The 19196-nt window shown below is 33.0% G+C and overlaps 2 protein-coding genes across 2 annotated transcripts; both read left to right on the top strand.

Annotated features, from left to right (window-relative positions):
• Positions 1-3239: 3239 nt before the first annotated feature.
• LOC133337676 (luciferin 4-monooxygenase-like) lies at positions 3240-6509 on the top strand. Its single transcript, XM_061545883.1, has 5 exons — positions 3240-3383; positions 3546-3753; positions 3832-4018; positions 4091-4207; positions 5501-6509. Exons 1-5 carry the CDS (start codon positions 3240-3242, stop codon positions 6507-6509), a joined length of 1665 nt encoding a protein of 554 aa, XP_061401867.1.
• A 529-nt stretch (positions 6510-7038) lies between these two features.
• Positions 7039-12284, top strand: LOC133337675 (luciferin 4-monooxygenase-like). The gene is made up of 7 exons (XM_061545882.1): positions 7039-7138; positions 9625-9737; positions 9835-9851; positions 9931-10110; positions 11019-11195; positions 11262-11378; positions 11612-12284. The coding sequence occupies exons 1-7, from the start codon at positions 7039-7041 to the stop codon at positions 12282-12284; spliced, it is 1377 nt and encodes a 458-aa protein (XP_061401866.1).
• Positions 12285-19196: the final 6912 nt, after the last annotated feature.

The raw sequence follows: 19196 nt of genomic DNA, 5'->3' as shown, positions 1-19196 counted from the left end.
TTATTTCGATGAGTTACAAACGGAAAAACAAAATGAATATGTATATATAAAAAAATTAAGTTTCGTTCCATTCCATCCCAAATTTTAATGTGAATCACCGAAAATTATGGTCCTTGTCATGGAAAATTTCAAAGCGATCAGCACTAAATAAGTTACTAAATAATATCTGAGTATTTCCGCCCTCTGGTGTGATAATGGGTTACTAAATAATAACTGAGTACTTAAGCGCCTCCAAACATTTAAGTGTAACTCTCACATCCGAGTACATACGACAATATAATTGGTATCAACTTAAAGGTCATCCTCTCTTCTTGGATATACTGTCAACTTCTCGGCTTCATGTCATTCAGGGGTAAATCTATACGCTACCGAATACAAATTTTGTCATTTTTCACACAAAAATCAGGGTCAATTTGACCCGCTAAATATTGACTGATCTTTATCAAAACAGGCATGCTTATTCTTTGGCCCGATCCCCTTATTCATGTAAAAATTCACGATGGTTGAGCCATAATTGCGGCGTCGGCTTCATGTCTTTTGTAATTAATCACATAAAAGTCAGGGTCCATTTGACCCACTAATTTGGCCTATCTTTATCAAATCCCGCATGCTTATTCTTTGGCCCGATCCCCTTATCCATGTAAAAATTCACGATGTTTGGGCCATAATTGCGGCCTTCGGAGCGACAAGAAAAACTGACAAAAATTAAGTATTTGGTCTTTTTCATCCCCTAAATATTAACCGATCTTTACCAAAAACAATAGGGGTATTCATTGGCTAGTACCCATCCTACATGCAAAATTTCGTGAAGATTGGTCCATAACTGTGGCCGTCTTTACAAATTATAATGGACAGACAGACGAACGGACAAAATGTCTAGATCGACTCAGCTAGTCGAGATTCTTCTAACTCACTCCTTTTTGACCCTCATTGTCTTGGTATTAATAAACATTTGGAGGTACAGTTTCTCCACCCTCTTTTTTCTAATCTAAACACCTAATCTTCAATTTGTTTATTTATTTTTCAAAATTAAACATTTTTTTTCAAAACAACCAATAATAATTTTTGAACAGTCATTTAGGAATATTTTTAATAGATTTTCCATAGGAACACGACTATAATTAGCAATTTATTGAAGTCTCGTTTTTGCTGATTATCATCACCTACCTGAAAATCGGGGGAGTTGTTTTTATTTTTTCTTTAGAGATAAGTGACTTGGTGAAATGTTTATGCCAAGAATTGGCAAGACATTAAAAAAAAACAAATAACGTGTTTTGTTCTTAACCATGACCAATGGAAAAGAAATATATGAAAACGAACGCATCTCGTGGTAAATGCGTGATCGAAAAACACTCACCACGATCATAACACGAGGGGTATTGCTAGGATAGAAAGCGTAGATAAGACTGAAACGAAAAATGAAAGTGAAAACAACTGTAGGGGTGTAGAAGAGTTGTTTGCAACGAACTTGTTGCGTTCTACAGTGCGGGGAAGAGAGGAGTTTTTAAAGGCGTGGAATTTTATAAAAAAAATATTTTTTCGAAAAAATCAAGTTTGGAAGTTTTTGAAAATCCAAAAAAAAGGTTAAAAAATACTTCAAAAAATCCGCGCTTTAAAAAAAAAACACACCTATAGTGCGAGGGAGAAGAGTTTTTAAAAGGCGTGGAATTTTTATAAAAACATATTGTTTCCAAAAATCAAATTTTGGAAGTTTTTGAAAATCCAAAAAAAGGTTAAAAAATATTTCCAAAAAATCCGCGCTCTTAAAAAAAAACTATCTAATATAGTAGCGACAAAATATTAAAAAATCCACGCCTTACATAGTAGTTGAAAAATATCTTTAAAAAACTCCGAGTTATAAATTAGCTGACAACATATTTTTAAAAAAAACTTCGTCTTTCAAATTAGCAGACACCATATTTTTAAACCAGTGAGCGAAGCAGTATAGTCGGACGGGCCGACCATACTACACAACTTCCACGAAAATCTAACTTTCTGTGGTTTTATATTCTGAGCATGGAAAATATTTCGCTATATTTGCACCCTCTCGACCGACTAGAGGTCAACAAATATTACTAATATTCAGTACAACACTTCTAATTACCTGTACAGATTGTCGTTACCGTGGGTTGTGTTATGATGTTCGGCTTTCAATTGTGGCCTATATATCGACTAGAAAAAGTGCAAAAATTAAGTTTTCGGTCCACCTCATCCCAATATTATTATCTGATCATCAATTATAGGCGTTATCCTTGACCATACCTGGATCCTCATGGAAAATTTCAAATCGATCCGCGCTATATTTCCGCCTCTAGTGTGGTAATGTGTTACTAAATAATAGCTGAGTACGTAAGCACCTGTAAACATTTAAATGTAACTTCCACATCCGAGTACATACGACGACATAATTGGTATCAATTTTGACGTCACCACTCATTTTGGTCCATTTCATCCCCTAAATATTAAGCGATCTTTACCAATAACAATAGAGGTCTTCATTGGGCAGAACCCATCCTATATGCAAAATTTCGTGAAGATTGATCCATACCTGTGACCTGTATCGTGTTTACAAATTACAATGGACGGACGGACACACATGTCTATATCGACTCAGTTAGTCGAGGTATGAAGATCGGTAAACTTAAAGGTGGGTCTAAGACCAATATTTCTCGACGTTACAAACTCTTGGGGCTGCACAAAGCTATAATACCCTGACAACATAGTTGTGTAGGGTATACATATAAAATCTCCGAAAAATTATTTTTAATATTTGTCGTTTAGTACGGTCTACGATCGATTGTATTCTCCAACCATTCAAACCATCCCCCACAAAAAAATGAATGCTATAATCACAATTTGAAACAACACATTTTTGACAACTACCACTATTTATTGATCTCTCAAACTCTCTCACCTTCTCTCTCTATTTTCCTACAAAATGTTGTTTTTATTTGTAATCAAGAAGAAAACAACCACAGTGACTCGCCACTTTGTTTACACCAAAATACACGTGAATGTGGCTGATCTCGCAATTTACCTGTTCTACTAAAAAAAATTTGGCTAAAAAGATTTCATATAAAATTGATAAGCGCCCTGTGCCGATAAGATATTAATAATATTATGTTGCTTTATAAGAAGGACCCGCTTTGGTCACCTAGCAATCAGTTTCTAAAACTTCAGCAAACAGTTTACATATCAAAAAAACTAATAGACATTCAGACAGACAGACCGGCATAGAAATGGCTGAACTTAAAACTTTTTATGACAAACAACAAAAGATATGGAGTGGACCGCGTGTAGCTCCCCTGCACAATATTGAGCATCATTCGATTGGCAGAATTCTTTTCGGGCAAATGCGGCTGAATCCACACAATGTGCTGCAGGTAAGGAGAGGAAATATTATTAAAACAAAAAGAAAATAATATTTATTTTTAAGAAAAAATTTGAGTTCGGAAACTATATTTTATTTTTTATAATCTTTATATAAAATATAGCCTCTTTAATTATATTTTAATATAATTTTCTGCTTTTTTGCTAACTTCCAGATTGATGCCTTCGACAACACCCAAGCTACCAGCGGCGAACTCTTGACCTGGGGCATACGCATTGCTTTGCATTTAAAAAAACTTCGCATGCGTCATGACGACATTGTGGGTGTGGCTGCTCGCAATACCCTGAAGCTCACATCTGTGGTCTTGGGTTGCCTGTTCAATGGCAATCCCATGCATGCCGTAAATCCCAATTATCAAGAAGGTTTGTAGAACAAAACTAAACAAAATTTTCCAAATCCTATTAATCTTCCCTATCTGCCTACCTCCTCGCCCTCTATAGCTGCCATTAGCCACAGTTTTGGCATTACCAAGCCCCAAATTATTTTCTGTGACGGCTGTGATTATGAGAAAATTCGCAAAATAACCGCCTCCTTTCAACCCACAATCTACACCATGTGTGATCACATTCAGGGTGTACCAACGATATTGGATCTCTTGGAACCCACGAAAATGGAACGTTTTTACCAGTAAGTACAGGGAGATGTTTATTTTTAAATGCAGATAAGTTTGAATTATTTTTTGTTATTTTTTCCCCACAGACCTGAAAAGCAAGTCTTGGGTGGTGATCAAACCATTGTCATACTAAGTTCCTCCGGCACAACAGGATTATCAAAAGCTGTCACCGTATCGGCCTCAAAAATCACCTTGGAAAATGCGTAAGTAACAATTTTGATAAATATGAAGGGGGTTTTCTATAGGGTAAAATTCGGAAGCGTACAAGGCCAAACTGAGGCTTAAGTTGCCATTAAGGTATTTTTTTATAGAAAAAAATTGGAAGACTTAGCTATCGAAAAAAATTGGCGAGCCTCAGTAACCACAGGAGCAAAAAAATTCTGAGGCCTCAGTTGCCACTGAGACAATTTATTTTTAATAACAAAATTCGGAAACATCAGTTGACCCTCCTATAGAAAAAATCGGAGGACTCTGATGCATTTTTTTTTCTATAAAAAAAATCTGAGGCCTCAGGTTCCAGGTTTTCTATGAAAGCCTCAGTTGCCTCTGACGCAATTTTTTCTATGGAAAAGAAAAATCGGAAGCCTCAGTTTCATATGAGCCATTTTTTATCTATACGAATATAATCGAAAGCCTTAGTTGCCCCCGATAATTTCTATAGAAACAAATCGAAATAAATGGCTGTAGCCTGTCCCAGGTGATGGGACTGCCATCTATCGTTGTCTAGAGGCAATGCCTCCCTGAATTTTGTGCAGCGGTATTTTTTTTTTCTTTTTGGAAGTCACCACTGAGAAAAAAAATTCTATAGAAAAAATTCTGAGGCCTCAGTTACCACTGAAACACCTTTTTCTATAATAAATTCGTAAGCCTCAGTTCCCCCTGAGCCAATGTTTTTTTTTTCTATAGAAAAAAATCTGAAGCCTCATTTGCCTATGAGATAATTTTTTATCTATACGAAAAAAAAATCTAAAACCTCTAAACCCATTCATTCCAAATTGTTTTCCTGAGAAAACAATTCGGAATGAATGGCTGTAGTCTGTCCGAGGAGATGGAACTGTCATCTGTCGTTGCCTAGAAGCAATGTCTCCGTGAATTTTGTGTAGTGGTTGGAGTCATTGCTATTTTAGTTATCTCTTGCAAATCCTTATTTTTGCATCGGAAGCCTCGGATGCCTCTTAAGCTATATTTTTCTATAGAAACAATTCAGAAGCCTCAGTTGCCCCTGAGGCAATTTTTTTTCTATAAAAATTTCGGATAACCTCAGGTGCCACTGATACAAGTTTTTTTCTATAGAAAAAAATTGGAAGCCTGAATTACTTCTGAGGCAATTTTAGTTTCTATAGAAATTAAATCGGAAGCCTCACTTGACTCTAAGGAAATTTTTTCTATAGAAAAAAATTCGGAAGCCTCAGTTAACACTGATGTAAATTTATCTTATAATCTCAAGCTCCTCAATATCAAATTCTAACCCTTAAATGTTCTCCTTCCTTTTACAGTTTTTCAAATATCGATGAAGTTTTCTATACTTCGAGTGGCATTGATTGGGCCAGTGGCTTCATGTCCCTCCTGCAAAACTGTTACACCGGCTGCACGCGTATTATCAATCGTAAACCTTTCAATGCTCCCGATTTCATAGAAATGGTAAAGAAATATAAAATCACCACCGCCATCTTAGGTCCCATACAATTTGTAGAGCTACTCGATTGCCCTGATTTTACCTCCGAAAATATGGCCAGTCTTCAATTGGTGACCAGTGGTGGTGGTTATGTCTCCAAACAATTGGTCGAAAGGGTACAACGTGTTCTACCCCAATGTATGCTGTGTATAGCCTATGGCCTCACCGAAACTGGTGCTGTCACCATTAATGTGGGTGTCCAAGAAAATAACTCTGTGGGAAAATTAATACCCAACGTTCAACTGCGTATTATCGATGAAGAAGGCCGCAGTTTGGGTCCAAATCAAACTGGTGAAATTTTGGTGAGACTACCCAACTGCTCGTGGGCGGGTTACTATGGCAATCCAATTGAAACGCAGAAAATGATGGATTCTCTGGGATGGTATCACACCGGTGATTTGGGTTATGTCGACGAGGAGGGCTACCTTTATATTGTGGATCGTATCAAGGATATTTTGAAATATAATCGTATGCAATATTGGCCCGGAGAGATTGAAAACACCATCCGAGAGTTGCCCGATGTGGCTGATTGTTGTGTGGTGGGGATTTACAATGAGCGATATGGTGATGTTGCAGGAGCTTTGGTAATGAAGAAGAGTGGCAGTCCACTGACCACCGAACAAGTTGTCGAACATGTTCGTAATCGTTTGCGGGAACCCCAAAAGCAGTTACACCATGGTGCATTTTTCGTAGAGAAATTACCACAGAATATTAATGGCAAGATATTGAAGCGTGAAGCGAGGGAAATACTTAAATCGTTTTTGGAACAATCCTCATCATCATCGGCGGCGCTTTTGTCATCATCATCATCCTTGTCATTAGATCGTTAAGTGTTAGTGTTTTATGAAAAAGTTTTTAAAATTAGTAAGGTCTTAGAGTTTTAAGTTTTTGTACTGAATTTATTTGGTAATATCAATATATTTTTTTAATTATTTATTATACCACATTGTAATTTACTATGAACCCATTGCAAAAAAATATTGGAACAAAATTATATATCTGAAACGAGAGACATTTTAGGAGCAATTGTTTTCATTATCATCAATTAATGCAAGTTATTTAATTTTAAGTTATTTATTTATAAGTTCTTAAATTATAAAAAAAATATAGAATATATAGAATACCGTAATATATGTATTTTTAAATGAATTGCCATCGCCCAGGACAGGCTAGGTTATTGGGGCTGCCATCTATCGTTGGCTAGAAACAACATATCCTTTAATTTTAATTTTGTGTAGTGGTATATGTCCTTGCTTATTTTAGTGTTGCAATTATCCACTGGGTGTTTTTCCTGCAGCGCCTTCCACAAAGCATCAACATCTGCCTCGATTAGTTTTAGATTTAGATTTTTTTCTAACTATGTATTGCCATCTGTCGTTGTCTAGAAACAACATATCCTTTATCTCCTTCCATTCCTATTTTGTGTTATCTTTAGGTTTTTATGTTGTTGCCGAAGTCGGTAATTTAAATGACAAAGGTCTTGGGAGGTATGAACTTTTTTTAAATATTCGAAATCCAACTAGGAAAATGTTTTTCCTGCAGCGCCTTCCACAAAGCATTAACATCTGCCTCGATTAGTTTTAGATTTACATTTTTTTCCAACTATGTATTGCCACCTGTCGTTGTCTAGAAACAACATATCCTTTAATTTTGCAGTGGTTGATATCCTTGCTTAGATTAGTTTTGCCATTTTCCTGTGGATGGTGTTATCTCATGTCATTCCTATTTTGTGTTATCCTCATGTGTTTTTATGTTGCGGCCTAGGTTGATTATTAAATGTCATGAATTTTCAGATGGATTTTAACTGGAAGGTAAATAAAAATCTCTTATTAAAAATATTCAAAAAGCCCTTGGCAAATTGTGACCTTCTCCGATATAATTCGAACACAAAACCCATTGATTTGTTGTCTGGCTACCGTTTTAGTTTCGTAATTCATTGCTTTTAATTCCAGCTAAATAAATAATTGGCCTATGTGATAAGTCTGTCATCTACCGTTGCCTAGAAATAACGTCTGGTTGAATTTTATGCAGTGGTTGGGGTCCTTGATTATTTTAGTATTATAATTTTCTGTTAGTTGGCGTTTCTACCGTTGCCTAGAAACAACGTCTGCTTGAATTTCATGCAGTGGTTGGGGTCCTTGATTAGTTTAATATTATAATTTTTCTTTAGGCGGCGTTATCTCCTGCTATCACTAATTTTTATTGTCGGTATGTGTAGGTGCCGTGATTAGTTATTAGAATATCAGGAAGATGTATTTCATAGGGAGGGTATTGTGTCACAGTGTTAGTTTCGTTAATCATTTATTAATATTCCAGCTAAGTAGATGATTAGTCTGCTATAACCTGTTCCAGGTAATTGTTCAGCCATCTATCATTACCTATAAATAACAGCTTCTTGAATTTTGTGCAATCATTGGTTCATTGCTTAATTTTTGGGGTGGCACTGGTTCTCTTGTCATTCCTATTTTGTATTATCCTGTTGATTCTGAGGTTATTTAATACAATGAGAGGGGGTCAGATGAATTTCATATGCTGTAATCTTTGTTGCACAAATATTCGACAACTACTTTGAAATATATTTGAAATATATTTCCTTCGGATTTGAAACCGAGTGATGCGACTGAAAAATATCGTTGACTAGAAACAACGCCTTCTTGAATTTTGTGCAGCAGTTGTCGCTCCTTGTTTATTTTAGTGTTGTCATTTTGCTGTAGGTGGCGCTATCACCTGCCATTCCTATCTGGTGTTATCCTCAAGTGTTATAGTATTGCTGCCTAGGTTGATTATTCGAATGTCAGGAGGCTCCGAATGTATATGCGAATCTGAAGGGATGTGTGTACTTGGAAAACCTCTTTAAAATAAATATTCCTTCTGCGCTAAATCATTAATCAGCTGTAGCATGTCCTAGATTATATGGCTGCCATCTATCGTTATACATTTTAAAAAATCTACCTCATATAGGCTTTGAAAAAAATATTTAAAAAATCAACGCCTTATATAGACCTTGAAAATTTATTTTTTAAAAATCTATGCCTCATATAGGCCTTGAAAAAAATATTTTTAAAAAATCTACGCCTCATATAGGCCTTGAAAAAAATATTTTTAAAAAATCTACGCCTCATATAGGCCTTGAAAAAATATTTTTAAAAAATCTACGCCTTATATAGGCCTTAAAAAAATATTTTTAAAAAACCTACGCCTTTTATAGGCCTTGAAAAAATATTTTTAAAAAATCTACGCCTTATATAGGCCTTGAAAAAATATTTTTAAAAAATCTACGCCTTATATAGGCCTTGAAAAAATATTTTTAAAAAATCTACGCCTTATATAGGCCTTGAAAAAATAAAATTATTTTTAAAAAAAATCTACGCCTTATATAGGCCTTGAAAAAATATTTGTAAAAAATCTAAAAAAAATATTTTTAAAAAATCTACGCCTTATATAAAAAAATATTTTTAAAAAATCTACGCCTTATATAGGCCTTGAAAAAATATTTTTAAAAAATCTACGCCTTATATAGGCCTTGAAAAATTATTTTTAAAAAATCTGCGTCTTATATAGGCCTTGAAAAAATATTTTTAAAAAATCTACGCCTTATATAAACCTTGAAAATTTGTTTTTTAAAAATCCACGCCTTTATTAAACCACAAAATTAGCATGACGCATTTTCTGTGCGCTCCGAGTCACAGCATGACTTGCCACTAATCAAATTTATAGAGTACCCTGCAATGGGGAGTCATCTCAAATGTGACTTGTAAAATACATTTTTTTAAATTTGTTTCAAAAGATCGATAAGTCGAAATCGATAAGGTATCATCATCAATAATATGATGTTGTCAATAACCAGTTTTAAAAACTCCATTACCCTGATCACACACACACACACAAGATACATACAAACATACAGTTAGTTCGACAGCAAACTTGAAACTTTTTATAATAAAGAACAGAAAATATGGAGTGGACCCACGGTGAAACCTCTGTACAACTACGACAAACAGTCGATTGGCGAAATTCTCTTTGGACAAATGCGATTGAATCCACAGAATGTGCTACAGGTAAATAAAAATTAATTTCGAATAAAAATAGTTTTTTTTTTTCTAATAAAAAATTCCAATTTTGAAAAATATTTTCCTGGACTTGGAAATTTTCCAGATCCTACTCCCTGGACTGTGATAAGATTATAAAATAATTGTCCGGTTCTTTTATTTCCTTACAAATTGATGCCTTTGACAACACCTCAGCAACCAGCGGCGAACTCGTGTCCTGGGCCATACGCATTGCCTTGCATTTGAAAAACCAACAACTCGGTCATGAGGACATTGTGGGTGTGACAGCTCGTAATACCCTGAAGCTCACATCTGTGGTCTTGGGTTGCCTCTTCAATGGCACTCCCATGCATGCCATAAATCCGAATTATGAAGAAGGTTTGTTAACATAAATTAACGTGGTTAAGATCGAGAGGGCCGATTTATGTATACCCTCCACCAAGTGGTGTGCATTGAAACTTCCTTTGAACGGTCTTTATATGGGGACTTTATTATTGCCTTATGGGGTAGTAGGTTCTTTATGGTCCGGAAAATAATGTTCCAAATTGCAGACACTCACCTTAGCGAACTTGGGTAGGAATTTCAATACATCGAAAATTTAAAATTATATTGAATTCGTCAATAAAATAAATTTTGTGGAAAACCCGGGTTTCCAAATTTTTGATCCGGATATTTATACCAAAAACCGGTTTTCATACCTTATGTGCATATCATTAGAAAGCTAGTAAACAAATTCGCCGAGGTAAAATGAACCGGGTTTCATCAATACCTTATATACATATCCTTAGAAGGCTAGTGAACAAATTCGTCAAAAAAATTGATTTCGTGGAAAAAAGAAACGTTTTTTAATTTTTTGAATCGGATATTGGGATAATAAAACCGGTTTCACAAATTCGTAAAAAAATAGATTTCGTGGAAAAAATAACCAAAAAAATTGATTTCGAGGTAAAAATAACCGGGTTTCTAAGTTTTCGAACCGGATATTCAAATAATAAAACCGGTTTCAATACCTTATATGCATAACATTAGAAAGCTAGTAAACAAATTCGCCAAAAAATAAATTTTGAGAAAAAAATAACCGGTTTTCAAAATTTTTGAAACGGATATTCAGATAATAAAACCGGTTTCAATACCTTATTTGCATATCTTTAGAAAGCTAGTAAACAAATTCGTCAAAAAAATAAATTTTGGGGGAAAAAGGAACCGGGTTTGAAAATTTTTGATACGGATATTTATACAAAAAACGGTTTCAATACCTTTAAAATTTTCTCGCCACTTAACTAATATTAGCCACAGCTTTGGCATTACAAAACCCCAAATTATTTTCTGTGATGGCGGGGATTATGAGAAAATTCGCAGAATAACCGCTTCCTTCAAGCCCACAATTTATACCATGTGTGATCACATTGAGGGTGTACCCACAATATTGGATCTCTTGGAACCCACCAAAATGGAGGAGAATTATCGGTAAGTAAAAGTAAGTTTTTGAAGAGGAATCTTGAATTAATTATATGTTTGTAATTTCCTCTACAGACCTGAAACCCCAATCTTGGGTGGTAATCAAACCATTGTTATTCTAAGTTCCTCGGGCACCACGGGTCTATCAAAAGCTGTTACCGTACCGGCATCAGAAATCATATTGGATAATGTGTAAGTATCAATTAAGTACTTCAGCAGTTAGTCAGAACATAGATAAAAAATTCGGAAGCCTCCGTTACCACTGAGGACATTTTTTTCTATAGAAAAGCATTCGGAGGCCACAGTTACCAATGAGGCAATTTTTTTCTTTAGAAAATTTTTTTCTATTGAAAACAATTCGGAGGCCTTTCTCAAAGTATCCACTACTAACCCTCAAAATTCTTTTCCATCTCCCCCTTCTACAGCTTTTCAACGATCGATAAAGTTTTCTATACGTCCAGTGGCATTGACTGGACCAGTGGATTGGTGGCCTTTATGCATAACTGCTACAATGGCTGTACTAGGGTTCTCAATCGTAAACCCTTCACTGGTCCCGAATTTATAGAAATGGTGAAAAAATACAAAATCACCAGCGCCATAATGAGTCCCATACAATTTGTGGAGCTACTCGATTGCCCTGATTTTACCACCGAAAATATGAACAGCCTGCGACTGGTGGCCAGTGGTGGTGGTTATGTGTCTAAACAATTGATCGAGAAGATGCAACGTGTTCTACAACAATGTGTGCTGTGCAATACCATCCGCGAGTTACCCGATGTGGTTGACTGTTGTGTCGTTGGCATCTACAATGAACGCCATGGTGATGTTGCAGGAGCTTTGGTAATAAAAAAGAATGGCAGCCCATTGACATCCGAAAAAGTTGTCGAACATGTTCGTAATCGTTTGCGGGAACCACAAAAGCAGCTGCACAATGGTGCATTTTTCGTTGAGAAATTACCACAGAATATTAATGGCAAGATTTTGAAACGTGAAGCGAGGGAAATTCTGAAATCTTTTTTGGAAAAATCCCCAGCATTGTCATCATCGGCATCATCATCATCTGTGTCATCGTCATCATCATCTTCAGTTGATCGTTAAGTTGTAGATTTTTTTTAAATTATTTGTTATAAAAATTAATTAGATATCAGAAAATAAAAACGAAAAAATGTTATTTTGTCGCCCTATACTTTGGTAAAAATGAACACACACCTGTAGATTATCTGCTAGTCGACATATGACGATCGTTGTATTAAAAAATAGTTCAGGAATAATATTCCACACAGTTACAATCTCTTGGGGCCACAAAAGAACCTATACAAGGCGTGGATTTTTTAAAACATATTTTTCAAAGGAACCACAAGGCGTGGATTTTTTAAAAAATATTTTTTGAGGTTTTATACAGGACGTGAATTTTGTAAAAAATAATTTTTTGATGATTTATACAAGGCGTGGATTTAAAAAAAAAAAAATACTTTTTTGAGGATTTATACAAGGCGTGGATTTAAAAAAAAAATAATTTTTTGAGGATTTATACAAGGCGTGGATTTAAAAAAAAAATACTTTTTTGAGGATTTATACAAGGCGTGGATTTAAAAAAAAATAATTTTTTGAGGATTTATACAAGGCGTGGATTTAAAAAAAAAATAATTTTATGAGGATTTATACAAGGCGTGGATTTTTTAAAAAAATTAATTTTTGAGGATTTAAAAAAAAAAAAAATTTTTTTGAGGATTTTTAAAAAAAAAATTATTTTTTGAGGATTTATACAAGGCGTGGATTTTTTAAAAAAATAATTTTTTGAGGATTTATACAATGCGTGGATTTTTTAAAAAAATAATTTTTTGAGGATTTATACAAGGCGTGGATTTTTAAAAAAAATATATAATTTTTTGAGGATTTATACAAGGCGTGGATTTTTAAAAAAAATATATAATTTTTTGAGGATTTATAAAAAAACATTTTTTTTGAGGATCTATACAAGGCGTGGATTTTTTAAAAAAATAATTTTTTGAGGATTTATACAAGGCGTGGATTTTTTAAAAAAATAATTTTTTGAGGATTTATACAAGGCGTGGATTTTTTAAAAAAATAATTTTTTGAGGATTTATACAAGGCGTGGATTTTTTAAAAAAAATAATTTTTTGAGGATTTATACAAGGCGTGGATTTTTTAAAAAAATAATTTTTTGAGGATTTATACAAGGCGTGGATTTTTTAAAAAAATAATTTTTTGAGGATTTATACAAGGCGTGGATTTTTTAAAAAAATAATTTTTTGAGGATTTATACAAGGCGTGGATTTTTTAAAAAAATAATTTTTTGAGGATTTATACAAGGCGTGGATTTTTTAAAAAAATAATTTTTTGAGGATTTATACAAGGCGTGGATTTTTTAAAAAAATAATTTTTTGAGGATTTATACAAGGCGTGGATTTTTTAAAAAAATAATTTTTTGAGGATTTATACAAGGCGTGGATTTTTTAAAAAAATAATTTTTTGAGGATTTATACAAGGCGTGGATTTTTTAAAAAAATAATTTTTTGAGGATTTATACAAGGCGTGGATTTTTTAAAAAAATAATTTTTTGAGGATTTATACAAGGCGTGGATTTTTTAAAAAAATAATTTTTTGAGGATTTATACAAGGCGTGGATTTTTTAAAAAAATAATTTTTTGAGGATTTATACAAGGCGTGGATTTTTAAAAAAAATATATAATTTTTTGAGGATTTATAAAAAAACATTTTTTTTGAGGATCTATACAAGGCGTGGATTTTTTAAAAAAATAATTTTTTGAGGATTTATACAAGGCGTGGATTTTTTAAAAAAATATTTTTTTGAGGATTTATACAAGGCGTGGATTTTTTAAAAAAATAATTTTTTGAGGATTTATACAAGGCGTGGATTTTTTAAAAAAATAATTTTTTGAGGATTTATACAAGGCGTGGATTTTTTAAAAAAATAATTTTTTGAGGATTTATACAAGGCGTGGATTTTTTAAAAAAATAATTTTTTGAGGATTTATACAAGGCGTGGATTTTTTAAAAAAATAATTTTTTGAGGATTTATACAAGGCGTGGATTTTTTAAAAAAATAATTTTTTGAGGATTTATACAAGGCGTGGATTTTTTAAAAAAATAATTTTTTGAGGATTTATACAAGGCGTGGATTTTTTAAAAAAATAATTTTTTGAGGATTTATACAAGGCGTGGATTTTTTAAAAAAATAATTTTTTGAGGATTTATACAAGGCGTGGATTTTTTAAAAAAATAATTTTTTGAGGATTTATACAAGGCGTGGATTTTTTAAAAAAATAATTTTTTGAGGATTTATACAAGGCGTGGATTTTTTAAAAAAATAATTTTTTGAGGATTTATACGAACGGAGTAACGAACGATTAAAAAACACTTCCTAGTGGAATGAGATATTTAATATAGACAGGGTATTGACCGTACAAGTAAACACATTTTACACGTGATAAGAATTTCCGATTAGGGAGATTTGTTTCCATATACGGCTACAAAATACCAAATTTCAGTGGTTTCGGTTGAAAAACGCGCTCAAGAACCTCCAAATGCCGAAATTTGGGGGTACCTTTATATGGGGGCTACCAGAAAAAAATGGTTTTATATTTATAATTTTTAGTGGAGATATTTGGTACCCAATAAGAACCCAATATACCAAATTTCAGCGAATTCGTTTGAAAAACGCGCTCAAGAACCCCAAAATACCGAAAATTGGGGGTACTCTTATATGGGGGCTACCAGAAAAAATGGACCTATATTCATATTTTTTGTGGAGTGATTTGGAACCTATTTAGAACTCAAAGTACTAAATTACAGCCAAATCGGTGGAAAAATACGACCAAAATCCCCAAAATACTGAAAATTAGGAGGTGCCGTTACATGGGGGATACCAGAAAATATGGGCCTACATTTATAATTTTTTGTGGCGACATTTAGTACTCAATAAGAACCCAATGAACCAAATTTTAGTGCATTCGGTTGAAAAACGCGCTCAAGAACCCCAAAATACCGAAAATTTGGGGGTACCCTTATATGGGAGCTATGCCTAAACGTGGACCGATATGGTGTTTTTAAAGAATATTTTTTCAAGGCTTCCTTAAGGCGTGGATTTTTTAAAGAATATTTTTTCAAGGCTTCCTTAGGGCGTGGATTTTTTAAAGAATATTTTTTCAAGGCTTCCTTAAGGCGTGGATTTTTTAAAGAATATTTTTTCAAGGCTTCCATAAGGCGTGGATTTTTTAACGAACATTTTTTCAAGGCTTCCATAAGGCGTGGATTTTTTAACGAATATTTTTTCAAGGCTTCCATAAGGCGTGGATTTTTTAACGAATATTTTTTCAAGGCTTCCATAAGGCGTGGATTTTTTAAAGAATATTTTTTCAAGGCTTCCATAATGCGTGGATTTTTTAAAGAATATTTTTTCAAGGCTTCCATAAGGCGTGGATTTTTTAAAGAATATTTTTTCAAGGCTTCCATAAGGCGTGGATTTTTTAAAGAATATTTTTTCAAGGCTTCCATAAGGCGTGGATTTTTTAAAGAATATTTTTTCAAGGCTTCCATAAGGCGTGGATTTTTAAAGAATATTTTTTCAAGGCTTCCATAAGGCGTGGATTTTTTAAAGAATATTTTTTCAAGGCTTCCATAAGGCGTGGATTTTTTAAAGAATATTTTTTCAAGGCTTCCATAAGGCGTGGATTTTTTAAAGAATATTTTTTCAAGGCTTCCATAAGGCGTGGATTTTTTAAAGAATATTTTTTCAAGGCTTCCATAAGGCGTGGATTTTTTAAAGAATATTTTTTCAAGGCTTCCATAAGGCGTGGATTTTTTAAAGAATATTTTTTCAAGGCTTCCATAAGGCGTGGATTTTTTAAAGAATATTTTTTCAAGGCTTCCATAAGGCGTGGATTTTTTAAAGAATATTTTTTCAAGGCTTCCATAAGGCGTGGATTTTTTAAAGAATATTTTTTCAAGGCTTCCATAAGGCGTGGATTTTTTAAAGAATATTTTTTCAAGGCTTCCATAAGGCGTGGATTTTTTAAAGAATATTTTTTCAAGGCTTCCATAAGGCGTGGATTTTTTAAAGAATATTTTTTCAAGGCTTCCATAAGGCGTGGATTTTTTAAAGAATATTTTTTCAAGGCTTCCATAAGGCGTGGATTTTTTAAAGAATATTTTTTCAAGGCTTCCATAAGGCGTGGATTTTTTAAAGAATATTTTTTTAAGGCTTCCATAAGGCGTGGATTTTTTAAAAAAAAATTTTAAAGAATTTTCAAGGCTGCTATGAGGTGCGGATTTTTTAAAAAAAAAATTATTAAAGAATTTTTAAGGCTGCTATGAGGCGTGGATTAAAAAAAAAAGTTTTTCAAATTCTTAACCTAGGCGTGTATTTTTTAAAGAATTTTCAGGGCTGCTATGAGGCGTGGATTTTCAAAAAAAAAAAACACAGTTTTCAAATTCTTAACCTAGGCGTGTGTTTTTTTAAAGAATATTTTTTTCAAGGCTTCTATAAGGTGTGGATGTTTAAAGAATAATTTTTCAAGATTTTTATAAGGCTTGGATTTTTTAAAGCTCTTTTTTGAATATTTCTCCTTCACCTTTGATATCCTTTCTCTATTCTCACATAACTATTCTATTATCAAAATATTCACAGACGGACGGACGGACATGGCTAGATCGTCTTAGAATTTTACCCTGATCAAGATAATATATACTTTATAGGGTCTGAAATGAATATTTCGTGAATTACAAACGGAATGATAAAATTAATATACCCTCCATTCTATGGTGGAGGGTATAAAAAAATAAATATATTTTTTTCAAGGCTTCCATAAGGCGTGGATTTTTTAAAGAATATTTTTTCAAGGCTTCCATAAGGCGTGGATTTTTTAAAGAATATTTTTTCAAGGCTTCCATAAGGCGTGGATTTTTTAAAGAATATTTTTTCAAGGCTTCCATAAGGCGTGGATTTTTTAAAGAATATTTTTTCAAGGCTTCCATAAGGCGTGGACTTTTTAAAGAATATTTTTTCAAGGCTTCCATAAGGCGTGGACTTTTTAAAGAATATTTTTTCAAGGCTTCCATAAGGCGTGGACTTTTTAAAGAATATTTTTTCAAGGCTTCCATAAGGCGTGGATTTTTTAAAGAATATTTTTTCAAGGCTTCCATAAGGCGTGGATTTTTTAAAGAATATTTTTTCAAGGCTTCCATAAGGCGTGGATTTTTTAAAGAATATTTTTTCAAGGCTTCCATAAGGCGTGGATTTTTTAAAGAATATTTTTTCAAGGCTTCCATAAGGCGTGGATTTTTTAAAGAATATTTTTTCAAGGCTTCCATAAGGCGTGGATTTTTAAAGAATATTTTTTCAAGGCTTCCATAATGCGTGGATTTTTTAAAGAATATTTTTTCAAGGCTTTCGTAAGGCGTGGATTTTTTAAAAAAAATTATTAAAGAATTTTCAAGGCTGCTATGAGGTGCGGATTTTTAAAAAAAAAAATTATTAAAGAATTTTCAAGGCTGCTATGAGGTGCGGATTTTTTAAAAAAAAATTATTAAAGAATTTTTAAGGCTGCTATGAGGCGTGGATTAAAAAAAAAAGTTTTTCAAATTCTTAACCTAGGCGTGTATTTTTTAAAGAATTTTCAAGGCTGCTATGAGGCGTGGATTTAAAAAAAAAAAAAACAAAACAGTTTTCAAATTCTTAACCTAGGCGTGTGTTTTTTTTTAAAGGCTTCTATAAGGTGTGGATGTTTAAAGAATACTTTTTCAAGGTTTTTATAATATTTCTCCTTTACCTTTGATATCCTTTCTCTATTTTCACATAACTATTCGATTATCAAAATATTCACAGACGGACCGACAGACGGACGAACTTGGCTAGATAGTCTTAGAATTTTACCCTGATCAAGAGTATATATACTTTATAGGGTCGGAAATGAATATTTCGATGAGTTACAAACAGAATGACAAAATTAATATACCCTTCATACTATGGTGGAGGGTATAAAAAAATAAATGTATTAATTTCCACACATGGAAACTAAAAATAATTTTTAACTTAACATCGATTATATTTTTAGATTAATGTAATGGAATAATTTATATTCGTCAATCTGAAATCAGTAGAATGACTTTGTATTAAATTTCTATTGCCTACACTCCCGTTGCTGAGTCCAGCAGTGCTCCAGCAGCTATATCGATAAAACATTATTTGTTCACGTTTCTTTTCGTGATTGAATTCTTATCACCGTCGGTCGCTGAAGTAGACATACAAACCTATAATATGTTTATAGTTATGTTGAACAAAAATCGTTACTTTTATTTTGATTTTCTGACCCAGTCCAATAAAATTAGCGAAAAAAATCCACGTTTTGTGTAGGTCCTTAAAAAAATATTTTTAAAAAATTCACGCCTTGCTTTGGTCTTTGAAAACATATTTTTAATAAATACACTACTTGTGTTGGTCTATAAAAAAAATTTCTTTTCCATTTTAATTATTTGGAACCCACTGTGAGTAAATTAAAATGGTGTTACTTAGGCCGATCAATTTGTCAAAATTGATTTTGAGATAGCAACAATAAAATGACAACTTCCAAAAACAAACACCCTATTACGATCGCCTGTTGTTGCCATAGTTCATTTCTTTCGAAGACATTTAAATGCCTATGTGTATTATGATAAATTAAAGAAATTGTTTAGTCATTATAATATGGCCTCACAGCGGCTAAATTTATTTTTAGAAATCACAATTATTATTGATAGAAATATCACCAAAGGTTTGGGGATCTCCATAATGGCGTTTCAAACGCCTCACTGATAGATAAGTCTAAAGTCCGATTAGATACCCAGCGACATGGTCTGATTTACGGAAGTTTGCTGTTATTTGTTGTCGATGCTTCGGAATCAGTTTCAAAATACTCACACAAGGAGTCGGAAGAGATTTTATTAAGGCCTAAATTTTAATACAAAGAGAAATAAAAATAAATTGAAAAT

The sequence above is a fragment of the Musca vetustissima genome, unplaced genomic scaffold (assembly GCF_032173495.1).
Source record: "Musca vetustissima isolate MV318-11 ecotype Yass unplaced genomic scaffold, APGP_CSIRO_Mvet_v1 utg34935, whole genome shotgun sequence".
Taxonomy (NCBI): domain Eukaryota; kingdom Metazoa; phylum Arthropoda; class Insecta; order Diptera; family Muscidae; genus Musca; species Musca vetustissima.
This window is presented reverse-complemented; position numbering and strand designations above follow the sequence as displayed.

Coding starts and splice junctions, on each gene's coding strand:
- LOC133337676 (XM_061545883.1), top strand. CDS start 3,240: ATGGCTGAACTTAAAACTTTTTATGACAAACAACAAAAGATATGGAGT. Junction 3,754..3,831: donor AAATCCCAATTATCAAGAAG/GTTTGTAGAACA, acceptor CGCCCTCTATAG/CTGCCATTAGCCACAGTTTT. Junction 4,019..4,090: donor AAAATGGAACGTTTTTACCA/GTAAGTACAGGG, acceptor TTTTCCCCACAG/ACCTGAAAAGCAAGTCTTGG.
- LOC133337675 (XM_061545882.1), top strand. CDS start 7,039: ATGTATTGCCATCTGTCGTTGTCTAGAAACAACATATCCTTTATCTCC. Junction 10,111..11,018: donor CCGAATTATGAAGAAGGTTT/GTTAACATAAAT, acceptor AACTAATATTAG/CCACAGCTTTGGCATTACAA. Junction 11,379..11,611: donor GAAATCATATTGGATAATGT/GTAAGTATCAAT, acceptor CCCCTTCTACAG/CTTTTCAACGATCGATAAAG.